Here is a 23,842-nt window from a genome sequence, read left to right on the forward strand (position 1 = left end):
TCTGAGGACCCAGACAAGTGTTGAGGGAAGCAGCGATAAGCATGTCCTTATCCTTTTAAAGACACTCCCATAATCCAACCGCGGTGGGAGGAGGGGCAGGGAGAGGGACGGGAGGGGAGGGGGGGCCTTCATCTTTAGGGGATTTAGTCTGGATTAGAGCTAGTCCTCCAAATTAAACCAAAAGTCAGCTTTCTGCAGTTGCTCATGCAAGCTGGCAACTGGCTTGTTACCAGCCCTACATACGAGGCGAGCGATGAAGCTCTATAATTAGAACGTCTTCAAACTCAGCCACCACATGATTTCACAAAGGAACTGTAGCTAAACCCGGATCCATCCTCTCTCCCTCTCACACACACACACACCATCGCTCTCTAACCCCGCCACTCTCCTGCTGACCTCCTGCGACTGCACTGTCCTCCATGTTGTGTACCTGACTCCCGTTGCCAACCGGCTTAGCCGCAGACAAGCTTCTCAGTGAGAGCAAGGCTGCTCTGTCCCTGCTGATGCTGCTTCCCACAGCAAAACAAGGCCAAATCTGGAGCTTAGAGGCTAAAATAATCATTACTGGGTAGTGAACAAATGAAAAGTCAGAACACTGCTCCCATGCCCCCCCTCCAACGCCGCAGCACCACTGGTATTTTGCCTGCTGTCCTATCTCAGACAAACAAAAAGAGGGAAGCCATATATTAACATTTAAACAGAATTAACAGAGTTTTAGCTCGAGACGGATAGAAAATAAAGCTAGAAAAGGATTATCTCTGTCTGGAATAAATACATAAAGAGGAAAATATGTACTTAGAAAATAAAGAAACTGTTTGACATTTAGTAAAAATAAGAAGATTGATCCTACTTTTATATTAAGTGTTTTCAATATGAAGCTGCTAGTAAAGGGATAAGGAAAACTAAATAAAGAATAAATCCCATCTTTGCAGAGACAACGTGACAGGAATGTTATTGGTGAGACTTTAAATGTTTAAACAAAACAAAACTGTTGGTAAACTTCAGAAACTGATTCCTCAAGGAAATGCTCACATGAAGAGAAAATATCAAATTTTATAGTTATTTCACTTAAATAGTTTTAGACTTTCTGAAGTTAAACGCTCCGCTCTGGACACAGAAGATTGTTTTTGTCTCTTTAGCCGTGTTATGTGCAAAACTTTGTGTTTTTTCACCATTAGTGTTATATCGACCATTTTGCAATTGCTGTGTTTCCATTAAAATAGAAACTAATTTAAAATCAAACGCAACAAGTCATTAAAAAACATGAGTTTTTTTAATTGAGGTGTTTCCATTAAATTAATTTTCGTAATTCCAATTTTATGGTCAATGGAAACAAAGTCTGTGTCTGTGGAGGCTTTTCATGAAGAACGGATGGCTCTACGCCCAGGGCAATAAAGTTTGGAGGGCGACATGAATACTCAAAATGAAACATCATTTGTCAGCCCACAAACTATGTGAAGCAATTGGGAAATCTGTTTACAGCATTACTTTTAGTACTTGTTAGTCTACTTTCTAGCACAAATATTACACTTAAAATAAGACAAACTAACTTAAAAGTAACTTTTTAGTGAGATATAGAGGCTTATTTTAAGTCAATAATTTCTTAACATTGATAAAAAGGTACTTGTTGTATTAGCAGATAAATTGACTGGCAAAAAGTCAATTTATGAAAAAGTAATGATGAAAAAGTAGAATTTATTCATCAATATTAAGAACTAATTTACTTTAAACAAGCCTCTATATCTTACTAAAAAGCTACTTTTAAGTTATTTCAAGGATACTAAGATATTTGCACTATAAGACCAAAAATATTTAGTAAGGTTTTGTGTTTTTACAGTGACCACATACTTCAGAACACTGGCATGAGTGAAAATGTGGGAAGATGAATTAATTAGTTTATATAATCAAAGGGAAGGCGGTTGAAGATGAAGGCAGCGTCGTGATGTGGGGAGGATTTCTTAGCATCGATGGGAAAAGTGGCAAAAGTTACAGTAACGGACCGGTGATGATCAGATCCGAAATGATAAGTGTCTTTTTGCAGCATGAGGCTCATAAAGTGTGTGCTGTGTTCAGGCTGGGAAGGTTCATTTATGTATCAAACATGTTGGCGCACGGATTAATTTGCATGGAGATGAAAGCATCATAAACTCGTTGGAGACCTTTCTGCAAAGGTGGAGCCAGCGTGCGTTACTAAAGCAAAGACATTTTGAGCAATCTCCTCAGAAACACGTACAGACACGCTGTTACCATTCAGCCTCCACCAGCCTGAACTGGGTTCAGCTAATCTGGGGCTGAGGAGGTTTCTGAGGAATACCATGCCCTCTGTACACTTTAAACACACTCAAAGGCCAACTTCATTGGTTTTCTTGTCTGCGTTTGTATGTCAAAACACGGATGAAAGAGGAAAGTAAGGAAGTGGTGTCCCTTGGACAACTAAAGACCCCAAATTGTTTTGTGATTACAAAGAAGACAAAGACGGTGGTAAGGCTGTTATCAATCCCTCCGCAGGGCAATCATCACTAATATCATTTGTAGTGTTTTCTACTTCTACACCCACTCTGGAGTATGCGCTATCTATTGCCTAGCCCACATTCTTGTCTTTGCAACTCGACCCGGTATTACTTAAGCAAAGAATTGGTTCCCCGCCTCTGTGGAAACTAGATATGGGTGTAAATAATATGCCTTGGCACTTTGTAAAAGCCCTAATCCCAAGAAAACAAACCTGAGTGAATCAGGCCCACCTGAATTGCTTTCAGGAAAACTAGATAATCAAAATGCAAAGCAGCCCTTGATGGAAAAATGAGCCGAGTTCCAGCAACAAATCCCCTACAACTAACATCAGCAAATTCTCCCCTGAACTTTTATTTGTATTCAGTGTTTGGGTTTTTAATGTAATCGCGCCGCATTCGGGGCTCCATCAATGAGCTATTCTGATTTATGTCGGGCTGAATCAGACTTAGTGCTGAGAGGTTTGCAGACATCATGAATGAGAAAAGGAGCCACACACTGAACACATTAGGGGTCCCACCATCTCCAGAGACAGGGGGGACAATGGAGACGGAGCAGAGATAAAGGAGCGGGATAACAGGGGTGAAGGAATGGCTCACGCTGATTGGGCAGGAGAAGAATAGGAGAATGGGCGAAAAGAAAGGCAGAGGCCCCGACACACTGGCCACACAGGGCAGAGGGAGCGAGGGGGCTCTGAGAGGCCTACACTCGGTCATAGCCCATTAGGCAGCCTGGGTGAAAATGCTACAGCTCATTACATGCTCTGCCTCAGTTCTGTGGATGAACAATGCACAATTACGCTACCCTGCTGCTCCTCGAGCCATACTGCTGCATGCCTCTGAGGCGCCTGATGCTACAGCTACAGCGGCCGGCCGGCCTGCCAAGAGCCTCCGCTGCTCTTCAAACAGCCCATACATGCACTCCCTAATGCAAATCCAGGTTTATGTCAAGAAACAAAGGATCTGTATGAATTTACTCCAGAGAAAGGAGAGGAGGAACAGGAGAGACGGCCGTGCCGCTGGAGAGAACACAAACAAAGGTATAATGCAGCATTTGTGAGAGCAGCACAATGATGTTTGCTCCTTTTGTCTGCTTTGTCCTCTTTAAGTTCCTCAAAAAGGTAGACATGTGACAAAGAGACAATTCTTTTGTTTTCCCCACTGGATTTAGTTCCCCCGTTGTTATAATTACTGCAAGTGGAGGAGCTACCCAAACATTCAAAGTGTGCACATTTACGACCCGAGTGAATCGGAAGAACCTCCGAGGTTCGTTAATGTCCGACGGACCAGTTTTTAGAGGTTTCTCTAAAATTTGATCCCTTCTAATGAAAGATGAAGCTTTCATCTGAAAGCTGAAAAGTGGATAAATATTGTGACAAAGTCTCGATGTTTGCAACGGTGAAGTTCTGTAAGACTCTTCTTCTGTTGTCATTCTGTGTTGGAGCTCCATTAGTTTCTCAGTGGCGACCGCTACTGTTTAGGAGGAGAACTCCAGCAAGAAAGCAAAATGAAGAATTTGTAGGACTTCATCAGTCCAGATCTTAGTTTCTAAGCACTATCATGAATAAATTTTAAGAAAATATGAAGAACTATAGAAGATGCAACAATCAGTGTGGACCAGATCCGATTTTTGATTTGTTTCTTAAATGCTTAGATTGGCACAACGTTAAAAACAAAAAACCTTCTTGGGAACACAATTATTCTGGACTTTTTTTTTCTTGGGACTATTTCTGGTTTTCTTTGAAGTGTGAGAAGTTGACTTCAATCTTAACCAGTTCTGTGTTTTCCTAACAGCTATAGAAAATCACGTGTGTAGTGTTCGATCAAACAAAAGTGAAGGAATTATGATTTTATCCTCTTGAAGCATCAAGTTATAATTTTCTTGACTTTTGGTTATAAACTTTTTACTGTGATCAGAAAAGTTTGAAGTTGGTTAACGTGTCTATACACAAAAAAAATGAAAGGATTTTCTTTCCTTTAATGCAATAAATAAATGGAAATTTAACATTCAGATTGTATAATGATCTACTTGCTGACTATGGATTAAGATTCCTAATCTGAAAAATAACTTTTTCTAGTCACTATTCAGATTCTGAGCAATAGATGAAAACAAAAAATCAGTTGCACAGGCCTGTTGTGTTTTCAATGTAATACAAAAGAAATGCTTTTAAAATAATTTAATATTTATTCTAATTCAGTTCCTTCCTGTGGCTCATTTAAATTCATTGAATTACATCCCATTAAATCAAATTGCATTGTATTAAGTTGAACCAAAACATACAGAGGCGGCATGTGGTTGAGTGGTGAAGCATTTCATCAAATTTGTCTTCATGTATAGTTAATGTTTCTGTCTGATATGATACATGTGGCACAGAAACCCAGAGGAAAAACACACAGTTCCTAATATAAAAGCTAAAAATGCCTGAGACGTGGAGTCATCCATCCTTCAGCAGCATCAGCTCCCTTTAAATCTCCCATCCTGCTTTTCTGCAATTATGCATGCGGAAGTTGACATTTAATCTGATGGGAGAAATGCTAACGAACATGCTCCTGCTTCTGCTTTGTTTTAAGCAAAGCAAGCAACAACAACAAACAAAAAAAAAACAGGACACTTGGAAAGGTCACTCTTCCTTGGTGTAGGAGCAAAGGAAAAAGTTTCTGTCCACAGCAAGTATTGGAGTATTGTTAAGCTGAACTGCTTCCCTCCCCCGTTTTCCCCTGCCATTCAAACAGCCAGAGCAGCGGCCCCCGGGACAAAGCCCTGGGAAATCTCCCAACAATAATGTGGCTGCAAGACAGGACACAGAAACACAATTATAATTCTGATATCCATGGATTCTAATTAATACCTTTTCTCCCTGCACATTTGGAGAAAATTAGTTTTGGGCAAACGTAATTGTCATTACGAGTGAACTGTAATTACTTTCCACTGACTTTGTTTACTTTCTTTTTCAAGTTTGGTTGTTTTGTTTCAGCCAAAGGATGAAATGTAAGGGATTTTTTAAATACTTTTATGCACATTCAGGATAAAATAAATGAAGGAGTCCGAGTTTTGTATCGTTTCATGTTCGAGCCCCTGAGAGCAAAGGTAAAAAGCTGCAGGTGCTGCACTGAGCTCAAGCTGAAATGAGATTCTCCTCCAGGTTATGACTTGAAGTTTGTGTTTCTGTATGTATAAGATGACCTTTTCTATGCTCCAATAATGTAAATACAGGCATTTCCTCCACAGCAGCCACATTTGCATGAATGAAAGATGAGATACGTTGTTTTTTATTCTCCTGAAGTCCTAGACTGTCAAAGGTTTTCCTGAGAATATCAACAGAAAGAGGTTCTAACCCCCCTCAGCGCTGTGGTTTGCCGCGGACAAATTTCGCAGCTAAATGTGAGAGAGGCTGCTTATGAGCGCTTCAGCACATCTCAATAAATCTGTGTCGATGATGCATTTCCCCTCCTCTGTGTTGGGACTTGAACACCGAGGGATCTCCATTAAAGAGGAGCAAATGCGTTGTGTTTGTGTTGGAGAGTTTTAATTTGAGAAATAAAAAAACAACAACAACAAAAATAAATAAATAACGCCGCGAGAAACTAATTTAAATGGGTAATTACATCCACGCAGCATTGCTTGCAGGGCTTAACAAGGTACGTAATGATGTGCCCCTTCCCCAGCGATAAACATCATCACTTCGTCCATTTCCTTCTCTCCATTTAGCCTTTTCTCATTTGCGGGTGGACCCATCAACCTATAAGCCCAATACCATTACACCCCTTCTTGCATTTAGATTCGCGTCCAATAAAGACCCTGAAAACATAAATTGCTCGGTGACTGCAGCCATTATGCTGCTATTTTTAGCTGCTCAAAAATCCCCCTTCATTTGACGTTTAATGGGTTTACAAGAAAGCTAATTCTGCCTTTTTTATGGAGCTTTTAAAAGTAATTTAAAGTGTGTTTCCCCTCATTTTGTTGAAATGTTTTTTTTAAATCAAGTAAAATGATCTCAAGAGGAAGGAGGACGATTAAAGCTGATCGGATTTAGCCTTTCTGAAAACATGCCTCCTGATGTTTCTGTTGCAATTCCTTAAGGAAGAACAACCTGTGTGGGGACGTACATTTAGTGTTTATCACATTACAAAAACAAACATCAGTCTAATTTTTTTCAGAGGAAAAGAATGTAAAAGACAAAAGAACATACATATATGGAATTAGAAATGTATACAAATCTGAAAAGTGTGGCATGCATATGCTTTTAGATCCTAAATTGAATTATGAACACAAAATTAATTTCTGTTGCTTTGCAGCAAGAAAGTCCTGGGTTCAAATCCCACCCAGGAGTCTTTCTATATCACAGCAAAAACACAAAATCTTATAAAGTATTTTTGGTCGTTTCTAGTGCAGATATCTTCGTACACTTATAAAAGACAAAACTAACTTACACATAACCTTTCAGCAAGATATAGGAGTAAACAGTTCCTTATTTTTATTTTAAAACAATAGTCGCTCCACTTGCACATGATTTCACTTATAGAAAAACATTTTTCTCATGTTATAAGTGAAATAATCTCCCAGTGGAACAAGTACTTCTTAAAAATTCATATTAAGGAATTATTGACTTAAAACAATCTCCTTTCTTGCTGAAAAGTTATCTTAGTTTTGTTTTATTTCAAGATATTTACTCTAGAAACTAGGCTAAAATATTTGGCATTATTTTGTGTTTTTGCAGCGACAGGGTTTGCATGTTCTCTCCTGGTGCAAACATGTTTTCTCTCTGGGTGCTCCAGCTTCCTCCCACCATTCAAAAATACAACTGTCAGATTATTGGTCTTTATAAAGTGTTCTTATATATTAGTGTTTGTATGATTTTGTGTCTATAGGTTGTTGTTAGCCAGCTTGCTTTATGTTTCTGCTGCACTTGTGATTATTTATTTGGAGGGTCTCTGAGCCATCGCCCTAATCTTAAAATCCCTCCACAGGTTTTAAATTAGCTTTAATGGCCACTCCGAAAACTTTATATTACTTTCAGTCATAAGAAAAAAACATATAGGTATATTTAATATTACTTTTAACCAAATTCAGATGTATGAATAATTTTGGCCGGTACAAATAAACACCCAACACAGAAAAGAAAAGACATAATTGCTTTCCGTAAAGGTCACCATGATTTGTGGAAAATAATCTCGCCCTCATCCAAACACTGCATTTTGCAGAGAGAAATAACACGTTTCAGGCAGCAGGAACACAGGTTGAGAAAAATCATTGCCGTTCTATAAATAGATCTCGCTCCCCACTCCTCGTCTTCCACGTTTCCTCCCTGCAATTTGCCAGGACTTGGCGTTTTCCTTGCCGCGCTCTCCCGCCGTACAATCTGTACGAGTCGAATGCAGTTACGGACACCGGCGGTGACATGCGTACGTCAGCCGCTGTCACTCATGTGTTTTGACTGTTAAGCTCTTCTGGCTGGATGCTCTGATCCTAACAAGAGGGTGGCAACCCAGCGGGCCCGGCTGCTCCTGACTGGCTGCCTGCGGATGTTATGTCAGTTTGTTGTACCTCCGCGACATCGGGGGTGACATGCGGCGTTGTGGGGGTGTTGGCGGGTTGGGGTCAGGGCTATAAAAACCTAACCAAGTGTTAAACCATCACTGCTTGCCAGGGAGCTGAAAACCATCGCGTTGAGTAATGTCACTCAGTCACCCTTGGCCACACCCCTCACTTCGCCTTAAACGTGAAAGGAGGAGCCAGCGGTGGATGATGCGGAGTCCATCACTGTCACGCTGATCATTTGCTGGTGGCAGACAGCTTTATTTCACCTTACAAACAGTGACACTTAGAAAGCGGCAGAGCGTTTTCTAAAATCGCTGCCTTACAAATGACCCCCCTAAATAATTAACAGGTTCGTCTGCTGCTAAATCGGCGCTCATCTGAAGCTTCTGGTGATGAAAGATTATTTGCCAACTGCTTTAAGAAGGAGGAGACTTTAAAGACTGCGATGTACACCTGCGTAGGTTTCCAGATGCTAAAATATATATTAATAACACTCTGAAGAAGATCAAAGACTTCTATAGCTCTTCCTTTATTGCAAAATATTTGTCATGATTAGTCTCTGACGAACTGTTGAGCGATAAGAGGCCTCTTACAGACCTGCATACTTTTAGAAATAAAGCTGATAAACTTATACATTTTTAAAGGATGTCGGTGCAAGCATTCATCCGCAACAAGACAGACGAGAAAAGATGAGAGAAAGAGGAGCCTCTGCTTTCAATTCCTGCTCCTGTCTGTGTTGTTTTTCTCCCAGTTACACTTTCAGCCAGCAGTGATGTCCTCCACTTTATGTCAATCACAGCTTGCTGAAGACAACAAACAAACAAACAAAGCTGAAGCATTTTGCAAGAATCAGTCTGCAAAGATGAAATGAAAGAGAAGCCGGAATAACTTATCCCGACAACTCAAAAGAATCACAATGCTAATATGAGTTTTTTTGTTGTTTCAAAATCGAACATCTGCTGAGATAAGAATGTAAAATATTCATTCCTTTGCAGTGTTTTTACACTCTGTCGTGTCACAATTACAAACTTGACTGTTTTGTTGGGATTTTATGCGACACACCAACACAAAACAGCACATAACAGTAAGTGGAAGGATAAAATGACACTTTTTCTACAAAATGCAAATTGATCCTCCTTTGACTAGGCCATTCTCAATAATAAATACACTTTGGTATCAATGTTCATTCGGCTGCATGTTTTTTCAGCCCATAAATGTTTTTTTTTCATTGTTTCCTTCCATTTAGCTCTCAGCAGCTTCCCTGTTCCCCACAGCATCATGCTGCCACCATCTCGTGACAGACAGCGTTGATTTTTCTGCAGAAAAGCTACATTTTTGGGTTTCTTTTGTCAGAAAAAGTGTGGAAAAAGTGTCTGAATAGTTCTTCAACAAGTTTGCATGTGTCACATTTAAAAAAGTAAAAGTTAGCATTAAAGTTTGATTAGTATTGAAATTCTTTCTCCTGCTTTCGCTCATGTTTATTGATCCAAATAAACATGTGGATCAATAAATGATCCAAATGTCCCTTTTTCATATAAATATCCGTGTACAAAAGCGATATCATGCCTGGAAGTGAATTCATGAGTGAGTGAGTGCGGAGGGGGAGATTGGCACTTTTAACAGATGTGTAGCATGCACTGACAGCATGACATCTATTTTGCATGCTCAATATGACACGTTTGAATGCCCACATGCATATTGTCCCGATGTGAAGCAACAGCCTCAGTGGAACCACTCCCTGTTGTTCCTCCCACGTAAATACCACAAACATCCTTACTCACAAAAAAATATGACGAGCGCCGCCATGTTGACGGATTTGTTTCACTATTTTTTCTAGTCCAGCTGGTTTTAGTAGTTTGAAATCAAAATTATGATTAAAACTCATAAAATGGTCCCACAGTGAGCATCTGGAGGAAGAATGCTCCAGTTGTCAGATAACTTTTACTCGTGGGACTCGGTCTCAGATGAATACTGAACATCCTACACCATGCAGGGCGATCTCCATCCAACGTTTTTATAAATCCACCTGACATCTTTTTCGGATTGATTTATCATCCCTCCAAAGGAAAAATCATGACTCTCTTACCTGAATTATGTTAACTGATATAGTAAAATCGCTGATTTTCCTGCTCTGCTCATTATCAGGATTCACAGGTGTGAGAAGCCTTACTGCAAATTACAAATTCAAAAACAGATTCTAGCCAAAGGCCATTCCTTTACTGTATAATTGTCTCCCCCCCCAAGAAGTGATTCACTATAATTAAGCCATGGAAGACAGCTTTATTCTCCTGTGAGCATTCATATTAGTGCTTCTACAGGCGGGTCTCACAAACATCTCACAGCTGACGCGTTAAAACACAATGGACAGTCATGTTCAAGAAGGTATCTACAGGCTCACATTGTCATAAGGGACAACGCAATACACACAATGTACCTGCAGGTAGGAAGCCTTCAGGGACACCTGTCATTGTTGTCTTGGCCGACTCTGCTGTGTCTGTGTGCCTTTAAGGGGAAAAGCCAGACTCCAGCTGCTCGGGAATAAGCAGGATGCTCGCTGGCCCACATAAACTAACAACGGAGCACAACTCTGAATTAATCACATACATAAATTAAAAATAAACAAAAAGCTGTATCCTTATTTACATGAGAATAATCACAACCGTCACTGCTGTAGGGACTGTCAACCAGAAAATCTGGTTGCGACCATAAACGGTTGATTTTCGGTTTTATAAACCCTGATTGGCCGATGGGAAGCTCTAATTTAAAAAAAAAGAGAGAAATAGAGAAGATAGGAACAATAATCAAATCAAATACTAAAGAAATCAGGCCAGTTAATGCAGTTAAAGGCATTCGGTGTGGATGCTCCTACTGAGAGAACCTTATCAGAATACCATGAAGAAGCTTTGCTCCAAAATCTGAATACTAGAAGCAAGTTAAAAGGAAACTCTTTTTTATATGTCGAGGCATATCTGCAATTTATTCAGACAGCCAAGAGAGAGCAAAACTTCAGCAGATATGAACATATCACAGAACATCCTGTTGAACTTTTAACCTCTGTCTATAACCGGGTGGACTAGGAAAAGCATTTTGGAAATCTCAGAGTGAAAATAAGGATCTATATCTCTTAGGAATGTTGTTCCCACACTTATAGCAACAGGAAATACTTATGGCCCTGACTAGTTGACAGCTATTAGGTTAATTGGAACAGGAGCAAAATTGTCAATTATTTACATTTATCTATTTGTTTTTTTTAAACTGTTTCATGCATAGCTGTTAATGCAAAGGACAGACATCTAAAAGACATTTTCTTGTGGATTTTTATGCTATAAATGCACACAGGCCACTGAAATGGACACTAGTACATCATACAATATACTGCCAACTACTGGCCGTCCCCTGCAAGTACAAGAATTTTTTGTTAAGTCCGATATGGCAGACAGTCGAAAAAGCAAAGAAAATCCAGTCCCTCCTTCTACTGTAGAAAACTCTGGTAGGCAAAAATAATATCAAGTAATCCATAAAGACTAATACTACTGATGTATTTTACAAATACCAACTTTGTGTTTGGAGAAAATTCCAATTGATCACAAAGAAAAAATAAATTTTTGTTTTTCGGCCTTAAAAAAAAACTTATGGAAAAAATTCTGACAAAGGATCATAAGTCGTGCCTGAAAGGATCAATATTAAATTTATTATGATTTTGATTTCATCATCTTGATGTCTGAAGTGGATTTCTAGTATTTACACTGAGAAGACTATCACAAAAAGATGAGTTAAAAGTAGTTAAAAATGAGTCGTGTATTTTTAAGGTTTCCCTCAGGCTGAATTCACATTTTTAGAGGTACAAAGGATGGAGTCTAATCACAACCAGACCATCACTGGTGTCCTAACCAGTCAAAGGGATTTGGGTCAAGAACCTACGAGGTCAAGTGGTTTCAAATCCAAACAACGAAGCCATTATCAGCTGTTCCACCGCTGCTGTTTGTTTGTTCTATAAATGGTACTGTAATTAAACTGAGCACATTTTTTATTCAAGAGCCACATCTGTACATACCGGATGCTTCTGTCTCTTGCAAATGTCACAGTGGGGAGGAGGGAAAACAGTGACAACTGGTGTAGTGCGGTCGCTCCGTTGGAGGCTGAGGCGTGCTCCTGCTGCCACTCTGCACGTCTCCCGCACACATAGCTGCTTTTCTCAGGCCAGATAAAATGTGCACAGACTGGGTCAAAGAGATGTTTGTCAACATCAAGTGTAAGAAGGAGCGAGGTGGAGGCTGCATGCTAAGCAGCTCCCGCCTCTATCGAAGCCAATCAACTGGCCCTTAGAAAATGAGAAAACGTGGACACCTGGCACTAAGACTCCAGCTTCACCCTCCTTATCTGTCTATCTGCCCTCACGCCGCTCCATCAAGACAACGACGAGCTTTGCATAATGAATCATCAAAATCAATCTCCTCTCCTATTTGCCTTCCTCTTCTCTTTTTCATTAGCCGCCACAAATAACGGGACTCCTAATCCTGAGTCTAAAGCAGTTTTATTGGATGCTTCAGCCACAGACGTGCAACATTGCAAGCATTTTTTTTTTCTGTCTTTGAGTATCAAATATTTAGTTAGTTGGCTGTGAAATGGTGGAGATGATCTGCAAAGGTACACAGCATGTAATACTTTAGGACTTGTTTGTTGTTTACTTCAGTGCTGGTCATTACATCCCCTCACTTTTTCCTCCTTTGCTGTTTCTCAGGCACAACTTTTTGCAGGAAAAAGGAAGCATTTTGTTCCTGCTTTGATAGTTTACTGTGATGAAACGTGTTATATTTACCAGCAGGAGTTAATAAGGTTTGAGCAGGAGGTCCCACTCTGTCCTATTTTATTTTACCCAAATAGGAACTGGGACCAAAATGAATGGGGAAATTCCAGCCGGACAATAAATCAATAAAATATATCAGGACCGACATGTGATCAATATTAACAGATAATTCATCTGATGAAATATTCAATATTCAATGGGAGATATAGGCAGAGAAAGGGTTTCATCTTCTCAAAAGGAGCTAAATGAGGTTATCCCACCAGTCTGTCGGTACTGCAGATATTTAAAACCGAAAACGAACCGATAATCATCAATATCGACAGTTATCAATATAGACTGATATGAAACGCCAGGTTTTTCAGCCATGTCATTCAGCCCTAGGTTAAGTAGACATTTTCTGAAGGTCGTACACAATTGAATAAAGTTAGAAGAGAGATTTTACCACTTTATGACAAGAGAAAATGCTCATTTAAGAAGAAAAATAAATTGATATACAATTGTACGAACACCTAAGTTGGAACACTTCTTATTTTTCTACACTGTTTGCCTCTTAATAATTGACCAGTTTGCTTCCTGGGTCAAATATGTTCTCCATTATTCAATCCAGCCAACTGGACAACAGGTGGGAATCTCCCTCCTTTTGTAAAGCGATTCTGACAATGACACTGCAGGATACCCTGACCCACCATATAAATAAAACATCCACTGACCACCACAAAGTAATACCCCAAAAACAGCATCTTATCCCTCCCACCTGTGCTATTCCAGCCCACTCGCTCATCCAGAGTGGCTCAGACAGGCCCAGTAAATCAGCATGCCTGTAAGTAGGTCTCATTGACCCCTCAGTGTCCAATAGCGCCTGGATCTCTCTGGATCATCCGCTCAATATATCAATATCCATCCTGTTTCTTGTTTTAAGACCCCCACTCCCAAGCCAACACACCCCACTCTCCCCACACTGAATGTCAAGCGGAGATTGGACTCATCAATTTCAGGAATGTGTGTGTGTGTGTGTGTGAGGTGGAGCTTTTTGTATGAGTAAGTATGGCACATAAACTCATAAAAACACATGGCCTAATGCACTTTCCCTCTCTTTCAGACACACATAAATGTCCCAATGCCCTATGAGAGAAATGGGTCAAGAAAAGAAAGAGGGAGATTGCAAAAAGAATCCAGTAGACAAGTTCATACATGCAGAAATCAATAAACTAAAGATCAGTGGCTCGGCATACACCTGTCAGCTTGAATAGTCAGACTTTTACTGCTCTGCCGGAGCAGCGTGTGGTACGAGGGGGCAATTCGAGCGGCCATGCGGCAAACGCTGCAGCCAATCGGACGACTTACAGAGTCAAGCAATGATTACTCTTTCTGTTAGCCCCTGAAATGATGTGTGGAGGAGCTGATTAGCCGAGTCTATACATCTGGCAGGTGCACAAACTCTTGCTCGTTTTGCAGAGGCTCAGCACACACCCAAACATGGAGAGATAGAGACAGAGAGAGAGAAAGAAAGAAGGAAAGATCAAACAAGGGAACAAAGAAAAGAAAAGAAGAAAGAAAAGGTAAACAAGTGCAGTTAGAGAGGCCAAATATTCCATTCTTGTCAGGCCTCCAGATTGTGCTTAGCAAAGCGTTCTGATCACAGGTCAGCTCCAGCCTTCAGGCACCTTGAAATGCCTTGAAGGATTCCTCTCTACTGACACATTGCCATTTTGAATAACTCAGCTTTTCCATCAGCAACAAATATTTCCCTGACACAATGTGCTTTGACGCAACTGAACGCCAAATATGTCTAGACAATAGGCTGTGTTGAGAGAGAGCTTTGCTTTGTTAGAGTCTAGTTTGACCAAAGAGACCTTACAATCACACTTGATGAAAAACTAAACGTTCAAAGTTATTTTCTTGCCGCTACATTGCATTAAATCAATTTTCTCCTTCTTTTACCCCTGACAGGCAAAGGCAGTCCAGCCAAAGATCAAGGACATAACACATTGGATTGTATCTCACCTCTGGCAGTGGCATGCCGTTGATGATGAGGTCTGGCTGCTGGTGACCCTGCCCTGTGAACGAGTGCTGATAGCCGTGGTTGGGGGCCGCATTGCGTGAGTTCTGGTTCTCCACGTTGAGGAAGGTGCTCTCGGAGCGCCTGCAGCCCAGTGGCAGGCTCTGCTGGTGGTAGTCGAAGTAGTTGAGCGAGGAGGTGAGAGATGAGCAACTCACCACATTCATCTTGTCTGTCTCCTCGACGTCTCGCGGCACCAGGCGGATGTCGTTCTTGCTCAGCTTCTTCTTCTTGCTGGATTTTTTCTGGTTGCCGTAGGAGTACTCCGCCACCCTGCGCAAGTAGAAGAAACTGAACAGACTCAATAAAGCAGTGCTCTGTCTTCCCCAACCAAGCCCACACAGTCAAAGAGCCTCGGCCCCGTCATGCTGGGTGGGGTACCAGACGAAAGCTCATAGCCAGGGCCGGACTTAAAGCTGCTGCTGTTTTCTCTCTTGGCCTGTTGGTGATGTATTAAAACACGAGGAAATGAAGTAGATTCTTTGTAGCATAAAGTGATTTAGGAAATATGAGTGTTGCTTTTTGTGCTTCTATTCTTAAAGGTGTGCATGTATTGGGATCAAGGGTGAGTAATTCACTGTGGCGCTGCATCAGGACAAGGTATGTTACTTTAGCTGTAGCCTTAAACACTCTTCTTTTTTTCTTTATAAGGAACTCGTACTTTTACATCAAGATAGAAAAAGTACAGATAAGTACTTGCAGAAAACAAGTAAGTTTTCTGCAAGTAAGCAGAAAACTTACTTGCAAGTTAGTTTTGACTTTAGATATTTAACTTAAACGCTAAATTGAAAATACTTCATACGATTTTGTGTTTTGCAGCGCAGTTGATGAATTGATTATTTAAATCAATGCTCTATGAATATCCCTAGATAGTCAGATAATTTATTTGCCAAATTACTCTGAAGCATTAGATTCAGTTTAACTTTCAAGCTTCCCATGCTAGTATATTTTCATCAGCACAGACAGTGTTTGCATAGCTTTATATGAGATTAAAAGTTTTTTTAAAGGGTTATTGCTCCAATCTTTGAGGTATACTGTGACATGGTAGCTTGTTTTATCTAATAAATTATGTACACTACAGTGTTAAATGCCTTGTAAGTTGATGCTGTAGCATTGTTTACCAAAGGCATTGTGTTTTCCTTGCTCTTGAATTGCAAAAGCACGATGCGGTATTTGAGATGGTACAAGTAAACTGAAATACACACAGCCACAGAAATATAGACATACTCCAGGGCTGCACATTATTAGAACTGCCACAATGTTTCAGTTTGTTGGATTTCTTTTTCATTGCAAGCCTTCTTTTGTTTTGATGTATTTCAGAGGCCTAGTTTACTGATACTCACTTGGATACTTTACCAGTTTGGGTACATTTTTGTATGGAAGTAGACATTCCTACAAATGGTGCCATCTTTACAAGAAACCTCTTAAAAACGTCAAGTACAAAGATTGTTTCAGAAACACTATTTAAATGTGGACAAAGCCGAGAAAGACTCAGTCAACGTTGCAACCGTGTATTTCTGCTTCATAAATATGCAAAATGATTTATTTTTCTCCAACTTCTATACAGTTAAATATTTATAAACCAGAGCCTGCAAAGCTTTTTGTTTTGTTTTAGAACCTTTATATATTTTGGAGATAAATGTTCATAAACCACTCAAATCTCTCACAGAATTTAATTCAAATAAATATGATGTTTTGAATTTCTACTGTATTTCTACTTATTCTGGTTATGATCTCCTTTAGGGTCCAGTTACAAAATATGACACATTTTGAGCCCTGATCAGACCCCAGTTACTGAGTGACCTCCTGCTGACATGTATAATTTATTGCAGTCATATAACCTAATTTCCTTCCTCTAGACCACAAGAATTACTTTAAATTGTTGGTTGTCAAAATAGGCCTGAAATGTCATTCTGGAAGGCACAAATTTATACGTGGTTGGCAGATGGCTCCATTTCTTACCCGAAGTAGTCGGGTACGAAATCAGCAAAGCTGCAAAGGCACAAAATGGCAATGAAGAAAAATTACTAGCACTCCCTAAACACCTTTAAAATGATGTGTACCTATTACTCTGTTGCAACAATCGTGAAGTAAAAGCAACCTGTGTGGACAGGACACCAAGGCTGGCTCTGGCCCATTTCCTCCTAAAATCCGGCCCTGTGCGAGTGTGAAACGGCACACAGAGGTGACCCACCACACCCGGCCTGCAGTGAAGCCGTCGTAAATGTTTGCTAGCATTTGCATGCTCAACAATCAACATGTCACAAACAGGCTGAAAATGCAAACATGCCAAAACCACAGAAGCAAAACAAAAAGGAACACACTGAACCTGAGAAGCACCACCGGTGTATGCAATCATATTCAGAGCACAGAACACTCACTGATTCCAGTTTTTCCTTTCATTAGCAAGCAGGCCCACAAGCAATATAGAAAAGCAAGAGAACTGCAGATTCAAATTTGTTCAACGGCTCTCTGTGACTTCTGCAAACTGAAGCTGAGCATTTTGACTTTAATAAGAGCAAATGAGCAGCAGAGCTATGCTTTATCAAAGGATGCTCAGATTGGGGGAAATGTCTACTCTTTGCAGAGCCTTGCAGTTTTTCCACAGAATAACAGATGTTAAGTAGTCCAGTGATGACTACAGCCCTCACAGGACATATTTACCATCATGTCTGGTGTTTTTCTTTTTTTTTTTGTTGCTAATTTTACTTTACAATCTCTACTGACTCAAACTCTGAAAGGTAGAATCTAACTCGATAAGATAATCCCTGTGGCTTATGTCCTTTATTAGAGCCATAACAAGGATAGAGATATCTGTGAAATTGCAATCTCTGTTCCTGTCACTTTCTGAGATTTCTCTGCTCTACTCACCCCCACTGGTCTTTGGTTTTCACCCCAGTGCAGCACCAGGGCTATCACTTTTTTGTTTGTCTTTTCATTTGTGTCTTGTTACAAGCACATGACCTCAATCAGCTACTTCTTGATGCAGAGGGAAGAACTTGGAAAATACAACATCTCTCCTTCGTTTTCGCATCCTTCGTTTTCACGTTCTCTCCGCTTTATGCCCAAATCGAAATCTTGGAAGAGAGAACTTCAGAGCGAGACAGACTGACAGAGGACAAGCAATAAATTGGAGATAACTGCTCCTCATATTCGAGGTGGTGACTGAGAAGCAGAGCACATCAGCACTGATTAAAGCTCCCAGCAGGGAGACGGGCTCACAATGGGAGAGAGGAAAGTACTGGGAGCAGTTTTGAATTTTGAATTTGTTTGTCTGTCACTGTGCCTTCGCTGCACAGAATGTATGAGTGACATTTAAATAAGAGCAAATGTTTTTAATCAAGCTGTAACTTCACAGATTTTTTTCCCCTCTATTTTCAATCAAAGCTAATTCAAAATTACATCTGGAAAAGTATTTTTAGTCAGACAGGAAAGATGACTTCTCCGGGTCAACTCTCAAATGTGGAGCAGCAATCATTTCTGATGCTTTCCGTCAAGAAACACTTAATTTCCATATCTAATCTTGTCAGCTGAAAACATTTGGGAAAAAGAAAACTTTAAATCAGTACAGTAGAAATAAAAAAAATTTATTACTATTATGCTCATTTTTCTGCATTTCTTCTCCTTTTAAAAATAATGAGGTGAACCTCAAATCAACAAAATTATGTCAGGAACAAAATACGACTATAGCTTCAGGTTAAATTCTCAAATCCAATCTATATGTAAATTTTACAGTCGTAATGTGGCACATGCAGGGAAATCAAAGCCAGAGCTGATGCTCAGATTGATGAAGAAAACACAGTTCGCAGAAATGCATCAGAAGAGGGGGGAATAATCAGCTGCTTTTATCCATAAACCTGCCTCCTAACAGTTCATGACTCTGATGTAACTGATGATATCTTCTAAGGCACAAGCCTAATCTCCTACATTTATTTTAGAGTAGCTCCTTCTGATGTGCCTTGATGAAAACAGAGGGGAATCGGAGTAATCCTGGAGGACTGTCCATAATCACAGCAGATTAAAGCTGATAACAGCCAATCAGCCACGGTGGACGTTAAATAATAAATGTCCCGGACTGCCATTGAGGCAGCAGGACGTTAATTGTCCGGCAACACATCCGCAAATTGAACATGACAGTCGAACCGTCGTATTTATGAGTCAATTGGTTACAATGGAAGGATTAAATCCATCAATCACCGTTTGCTTTAATGCAGAACAGTGGGCCTCAGCAGAATGTGTCTGATTTAAAGCAGTCGGGTTCATTTAGGTCTACTTCAGCTGTGGAGCCGAGAAGGGAGAGAGAGGAAAGGGAGAGGAGGGGGAGAAACGATCTGCAGTCCTCACATACAGGGCCTCTACATGCTGCATGATAGAAAAGCAATGCACTGTCAACTGGCACAATGGCATTCACACACATTCCAGGGTTCCTACACAGTCTGGAAAAGTCAGGATTTTCATTCATCTAAATATTTAAAATGCAGTTTCTGGGAAAAAAAAAAAGAGGAATTTTTTCATCAATTCATACATTAATGCACGTTTGTTAAAAATCAAGACAAATTATTGCACTTCGCCTTTCTTTTTTTTTCTACTACACCCTCTTAGATAAGAATTTGATACTGAATCTGCCATTTCTTAAATGGGGTGGAAACCTTTTCTTAGTAAACAAAAAGATAGTCCACATCACCAGCTGTGATTTAAAATATCTGTAGATAATGTAGGACAACTTAAGCCATATTTGACAGGTTGTACTGACAAAGATTTTTGCCAAAATTAAAACTAAAACAGCCCTCAGACGCATTATTTTACAGAAAATAAAAGCCAATTAGGTACATATGTTGTGATAAACTCCCAGACTTTGTAAAAAAAAAAAATCTGGAGTCTGATTTTAAAATTGACAAAGTTTGGCTGAGAACAGACATCATTCCTGCTTTCATGATCTAAAATATTCTTAATTTTTGAAAAATAAAGAGCTTTTTGCATTCATAGCAGCCATTTGACTGGATTTCCACTTGGATCTTCAGTTTGTGAATTGGGTTGTTTTTCTGGAATGTGGAGGAACATTTTGTACTCAAGATTTCCACATATAATGTTACAAGAATTGTTGAAACCAGTCATAGTTTATTTTTCATATGGCTCACCACCCAGGGTGCTCTCCTGTCAGGGGCAGCACGAATGATTCATCAAAATCACATTCATATATTTCTGCCCTGAACATATTTTTAATTGCTATTTCCATTTTCCTTCACCTGTGTTGGAATGAATACAGAGTAAAAATGACTCTAAAGTATGTATCTGTTAAGACTCTGCTTAACTAAAGTTTTTAAGGTAAATTTATTTTATTTTTTATGTCAAGCTGAAAATATTAAATATATAAATCAAATCTGAAATTAATTACATAAAATATTATTTTCTTAAAATCTCACACAGAAAGTGCTTTTGTAATGTTTAAGTAGTTTGAGAGCAACATAAAGATTGGGCCCGAGGGATCCGGTTGCCCAGGGCCCCTTTCATATCAGAACCGCCACTGGCTGAACTATTTATAAATTTGAATAAAGAAAAAAACAAAGAATTTTGAAAAATTTGTAGGAACCCTGACATTCACATGTTCTGTGTTCATTCAGTACCTGCAGTTGTATGTCCGGATCTCCTTGTTGTCCCTCTTGCATTTGACCGCCACAAAGATCATGGTGATGAAGAGGATGGCTGCAATGGAGCCCAGGGCGATGATGAATATGAGAGACAGGTTGACGGGTCCGATGGTCTCTTGGGCGTTCAGATCCGGAGAGAGGTACACCACGATGTAGGCCGAGGCAGAGAGGGAGGGTTTGCCATGGTCCCTGGCCACCACTGTGATCTCATAGGTGGACTTGGCGTTCTCCCCAAACATCCTGGTGGAGCGCACCTCTCCATTCACCTGGTCGATCTCAAAGAAGGCCCTATCGCCCTCTGAGATGGTGTAGGTCAGCCGCCCGTTCTCCCCTTCATCATAGTCATCAGCCTTCACCTGGGTCACCATGTACCCCACCCCGGCGTTCCTCGGGATGGAGACCTCCGCTGTACCGTTGACCAGCGGGGGGTTTGTCATCACAGGCGTGTTGTCGTTGACGTCCAGCACCACAATGCGAACTGTGGCGTTGCTGGACAAGGAGGGGTTGCCGTTGTCTCTTGCCAGAACTTTGAAGTCAAAAGTCCTGGTGTATTCATGATCGAATGATCTCATGGAGTAAATGCGGCCTGATGGGTTTATGCTCACGTATGTGTTTACATCCATGTGTTTAATCTCACCAGGGACTATAGAGTAGGAGACTGTGCCATTCATGCCCAGATCTGGGTCCTCTGCTGACACAGCCAGCAGACAGGAACCTGGGAGGTTGTTCTCCATCACCATCTCTTGATAGTGTGGCTTTAGGAAGTGTGGCGGATTGTCATTCTCATCTGTGACTTTGACCACCAGAGATTTGGTGGCGCGTAGCTGAGGGATGCCGCTGTCCTCTGCCTGGATGGTCAGGTTGAAGGTGTCCTTCTGCTCTCTGTCCAGCCTCCCGTCGACCAGAATGGTGGAGAAGCTCTCATACTCTTGCAGCCTGAAGGGAACATTGCCCTGCAGGGTGCACTTCACTTTCCCATTGGCCCCCGAGTCCTTATCTGACACCCTCACCAGCGCAATCACATACCCACGCTGCGCGTTCTCACTCACTTCCACCATCTCCGTGTTCAGCGAGAGCAGGCTGATCACAGGTGGATTGTCGTTCGTGTCCATCACGTTCACTGTGACTTTGCAGTGAGCCGGGATGGAGTTGGGACCCAGATCTTTGGCCTGGACGTCGATCTCATAGATCTGCGTGGTCTCGTAATCCAACACGCCGTTGACCGTGATGATCCCCGTCCTGGGGTCAATTTTGAAAGCCTCCCTCGTTTTCTCGGTGACGTAACTGTTGAACGAGTACACAATCTCTCCATTAGTGCCCTCGTCAGGATCCGTGGCGTTCAGGTCTATGACTAATGTGTTGACGGGGGAGTTCTCCATCACATTCACCGTGTAAACCGGCTCGTCAAAAACGGGGTTGTTGTCATTCGAATCTATCACTTTAATGTTTAACTGGACCGCGCCTATCTTCGGAGGGTCTCCTCCGTCCTCTGCACTGATTTCATACGTATAGTGGGACTGGGTCTCTCTGTCTAAAGATTTCTGCACAACCAGCTCTGCGATCTTGGATCCGTCCCCTCTAGTTTTTATTTCTAGCCCGAAAAGCTCGTTCGGGGTGATGGAATAGGACTGCACTCCAAAGATCCCCGAGTCCGGATCGCTCGCACCCTCTAGGGGAAACCTGGTACCAGGGGATGCGTTCTCGGAAATTTCTATGTCAATGTGGCTCGTCGGGAACCGGGGCGCGTTGTCGTTCAAATCCTCGATTTCAACTTTGATTACGCAGATCTCCATGGAGTTTGACATCACTTCTAGGGAAATAATGCACTTCGGGTTCTGTCTGCAAACTACATCCCGATCTATCTTCATCTGGGTTGTAAGAATCCCGGCCGGACTGAGTTCCACCCATCGCGGTTCTGAATTGGAAATAACCCTCAAGTAAGGAGGCTGCGGCGCAATCTGAAATCCCTGCATGAGCGCGTCCCTCGTAACGTTCCCAATCACCGACCCGGGCTTCATCTCCTCGTTTATTCCATATTTCAGGTTGATAACAGCCTCAGTTCCGACCCAGAATAAAAGGAAAACGGAGGCTATTTGTATTAATTCCATCTCCAGGGCTTGCTGTTGAACCTGTTGAGTTTTTCTGAAGAATTACGCACAAGGATGCGCGTCAAAAATAGGAGAGAAAAACGCGCAGATAAATCATCTCTTAAAGAAAAGAAAAAGAAACTAAGTTTGATTGAATGTCTCTTCTATTTGCAGTCAATGAGCTCTAATTCTAACAAGTGCCTATTTGATTCTTCTCAGGCAGAGCACATCCTCCGGTCTGCTGCAGCGGGAGAAACACTGAGCGCGACAGAATAGTGAAAACATGCTGAATCTCCTTACAGTTGGGATTTAGCCGTGGAAATCCGCGCAGCTCTCAAAGAGCAGAAAACTGACCTTACGCACGCTTCATATGTTAAAGTGTTCATTTTTTCAAGAGAGCGAAAGGGAGGAGAAAAAAATACTGCAGAGACTCAAGTCCGCAGAAATCTTTATCTTTCGCGCAGATGGAGCGATGTGGCTGAAAAGTCTGTGTGAATTTCACCGCCCCGACCTGACAGGGGGTCGATATTCAGGTCGTCCTTTTCTTTGGATAAAAATAATCACTCTTTTTAATTAGAAGCAGCTATTTTTAAAAAAATCCTCTTGAAAATTGCATCTCAATAAAAAAAAGATCTTCAAGCAAGGAAATGTTCAACAGTCCGGATATCTTTTTGCGTAAAAGGGGTGCAGTTGAAGGAATGTCTCATCACATCACTCAAACTCCCGATTACCTTTTAATTTCCAGCAGATTTAGTCCTTCTTCCAACCCCCTCCTCAAGTCTTCAAGCTTCCACTTCCTAATTAATTCCCTCTCATCTCACTTGGAAAGGCTAAAACAGATCCCAGTCAATAGTCCAGGCGCACAAAAAGAGAAAGAAAAAAAAAATCCGCTGAAAATGCAGCCAGTTGGGATGAGGCGATGCCAGAGCTTACTGTACGTTCAAAACGCATCTTATGTGTGGCTGCAGAGAAACTGAAGCACTGTAGCCTATATCCAGCCTGACTGAGGCAGAGAGAGGGAGGGAAAAAAAGAAATCACCACTCGTTGCCAGTAGGCTGTCTAGTTGACTCCAACAAGCGCTCCTCTCGCTTCGCTGGTGCACACTGGCAGACGCGCAGCTCCGAGCTGAGCGCTCAGTCTCAGGACCCGCAATCCCCTCAGCCAATCAGGGGTTACTCAGGAGGGCCGGAGCTG

The 23,842-nt window shown here is 41.2% G+C and overlaps 1 protein-coding gene across 7 annotated transcripts in view; it reads right to left on the reverse strand.

Moving 5' to 3' along the window:
- The window catches only part of LOC129360306 (protocadherin-19-like), a 76,819-nt gene extending 53,083 nt beyond the window's left edge, over positions 1-23,736 (reverse strand). For 2 of the 7 annotated variants that reach the window (XM_055030441.1, XM_055030440.1), the window contains exons 1-2: positions 20,537-23,736; positions 14,858-15,185 (exon numbers count right to left, since the gene is read on the reverse strand). In XM_055030441.1, the coding sequence (XP_054886416.1) occupies positions 14,858-15,185; positions 20,537-22,668 (2,460 nt within the window). In that variant the 5' untranslated portion in view covers positions 22,669-23,736. Of the gene's footprint in view, positions 1-14,857; positions 15,204-20,536 lie in introns of all 7 variants that reach the window. The other 5 variants (XM_055030443.1, XM_055030442.1, XM_055030439.1 and 2 more) reach the window with 3 other exon arrangements.
- Between the last annotated feature and the right edge of the window lie 106 nt (positions 23,737-23,842).

This window comes from Poeciliopsis prolifica, unplaced genomic scaffold (genome assembly GCF_027474105.1).
Source record: "Poeciliopsis prolifica strain line A6 unplaced genomic scaffold, Auburn_PproV2 SCAFFOLD006, whole genome shotgun sequence".
Lineage (NCBI taxonomy): Eukaryota > Metazoa > Chordata > Actinopteri > Cyprinodontiformes > Poeciliidae > Poeciliopsis > Poeciliopsis prolifica.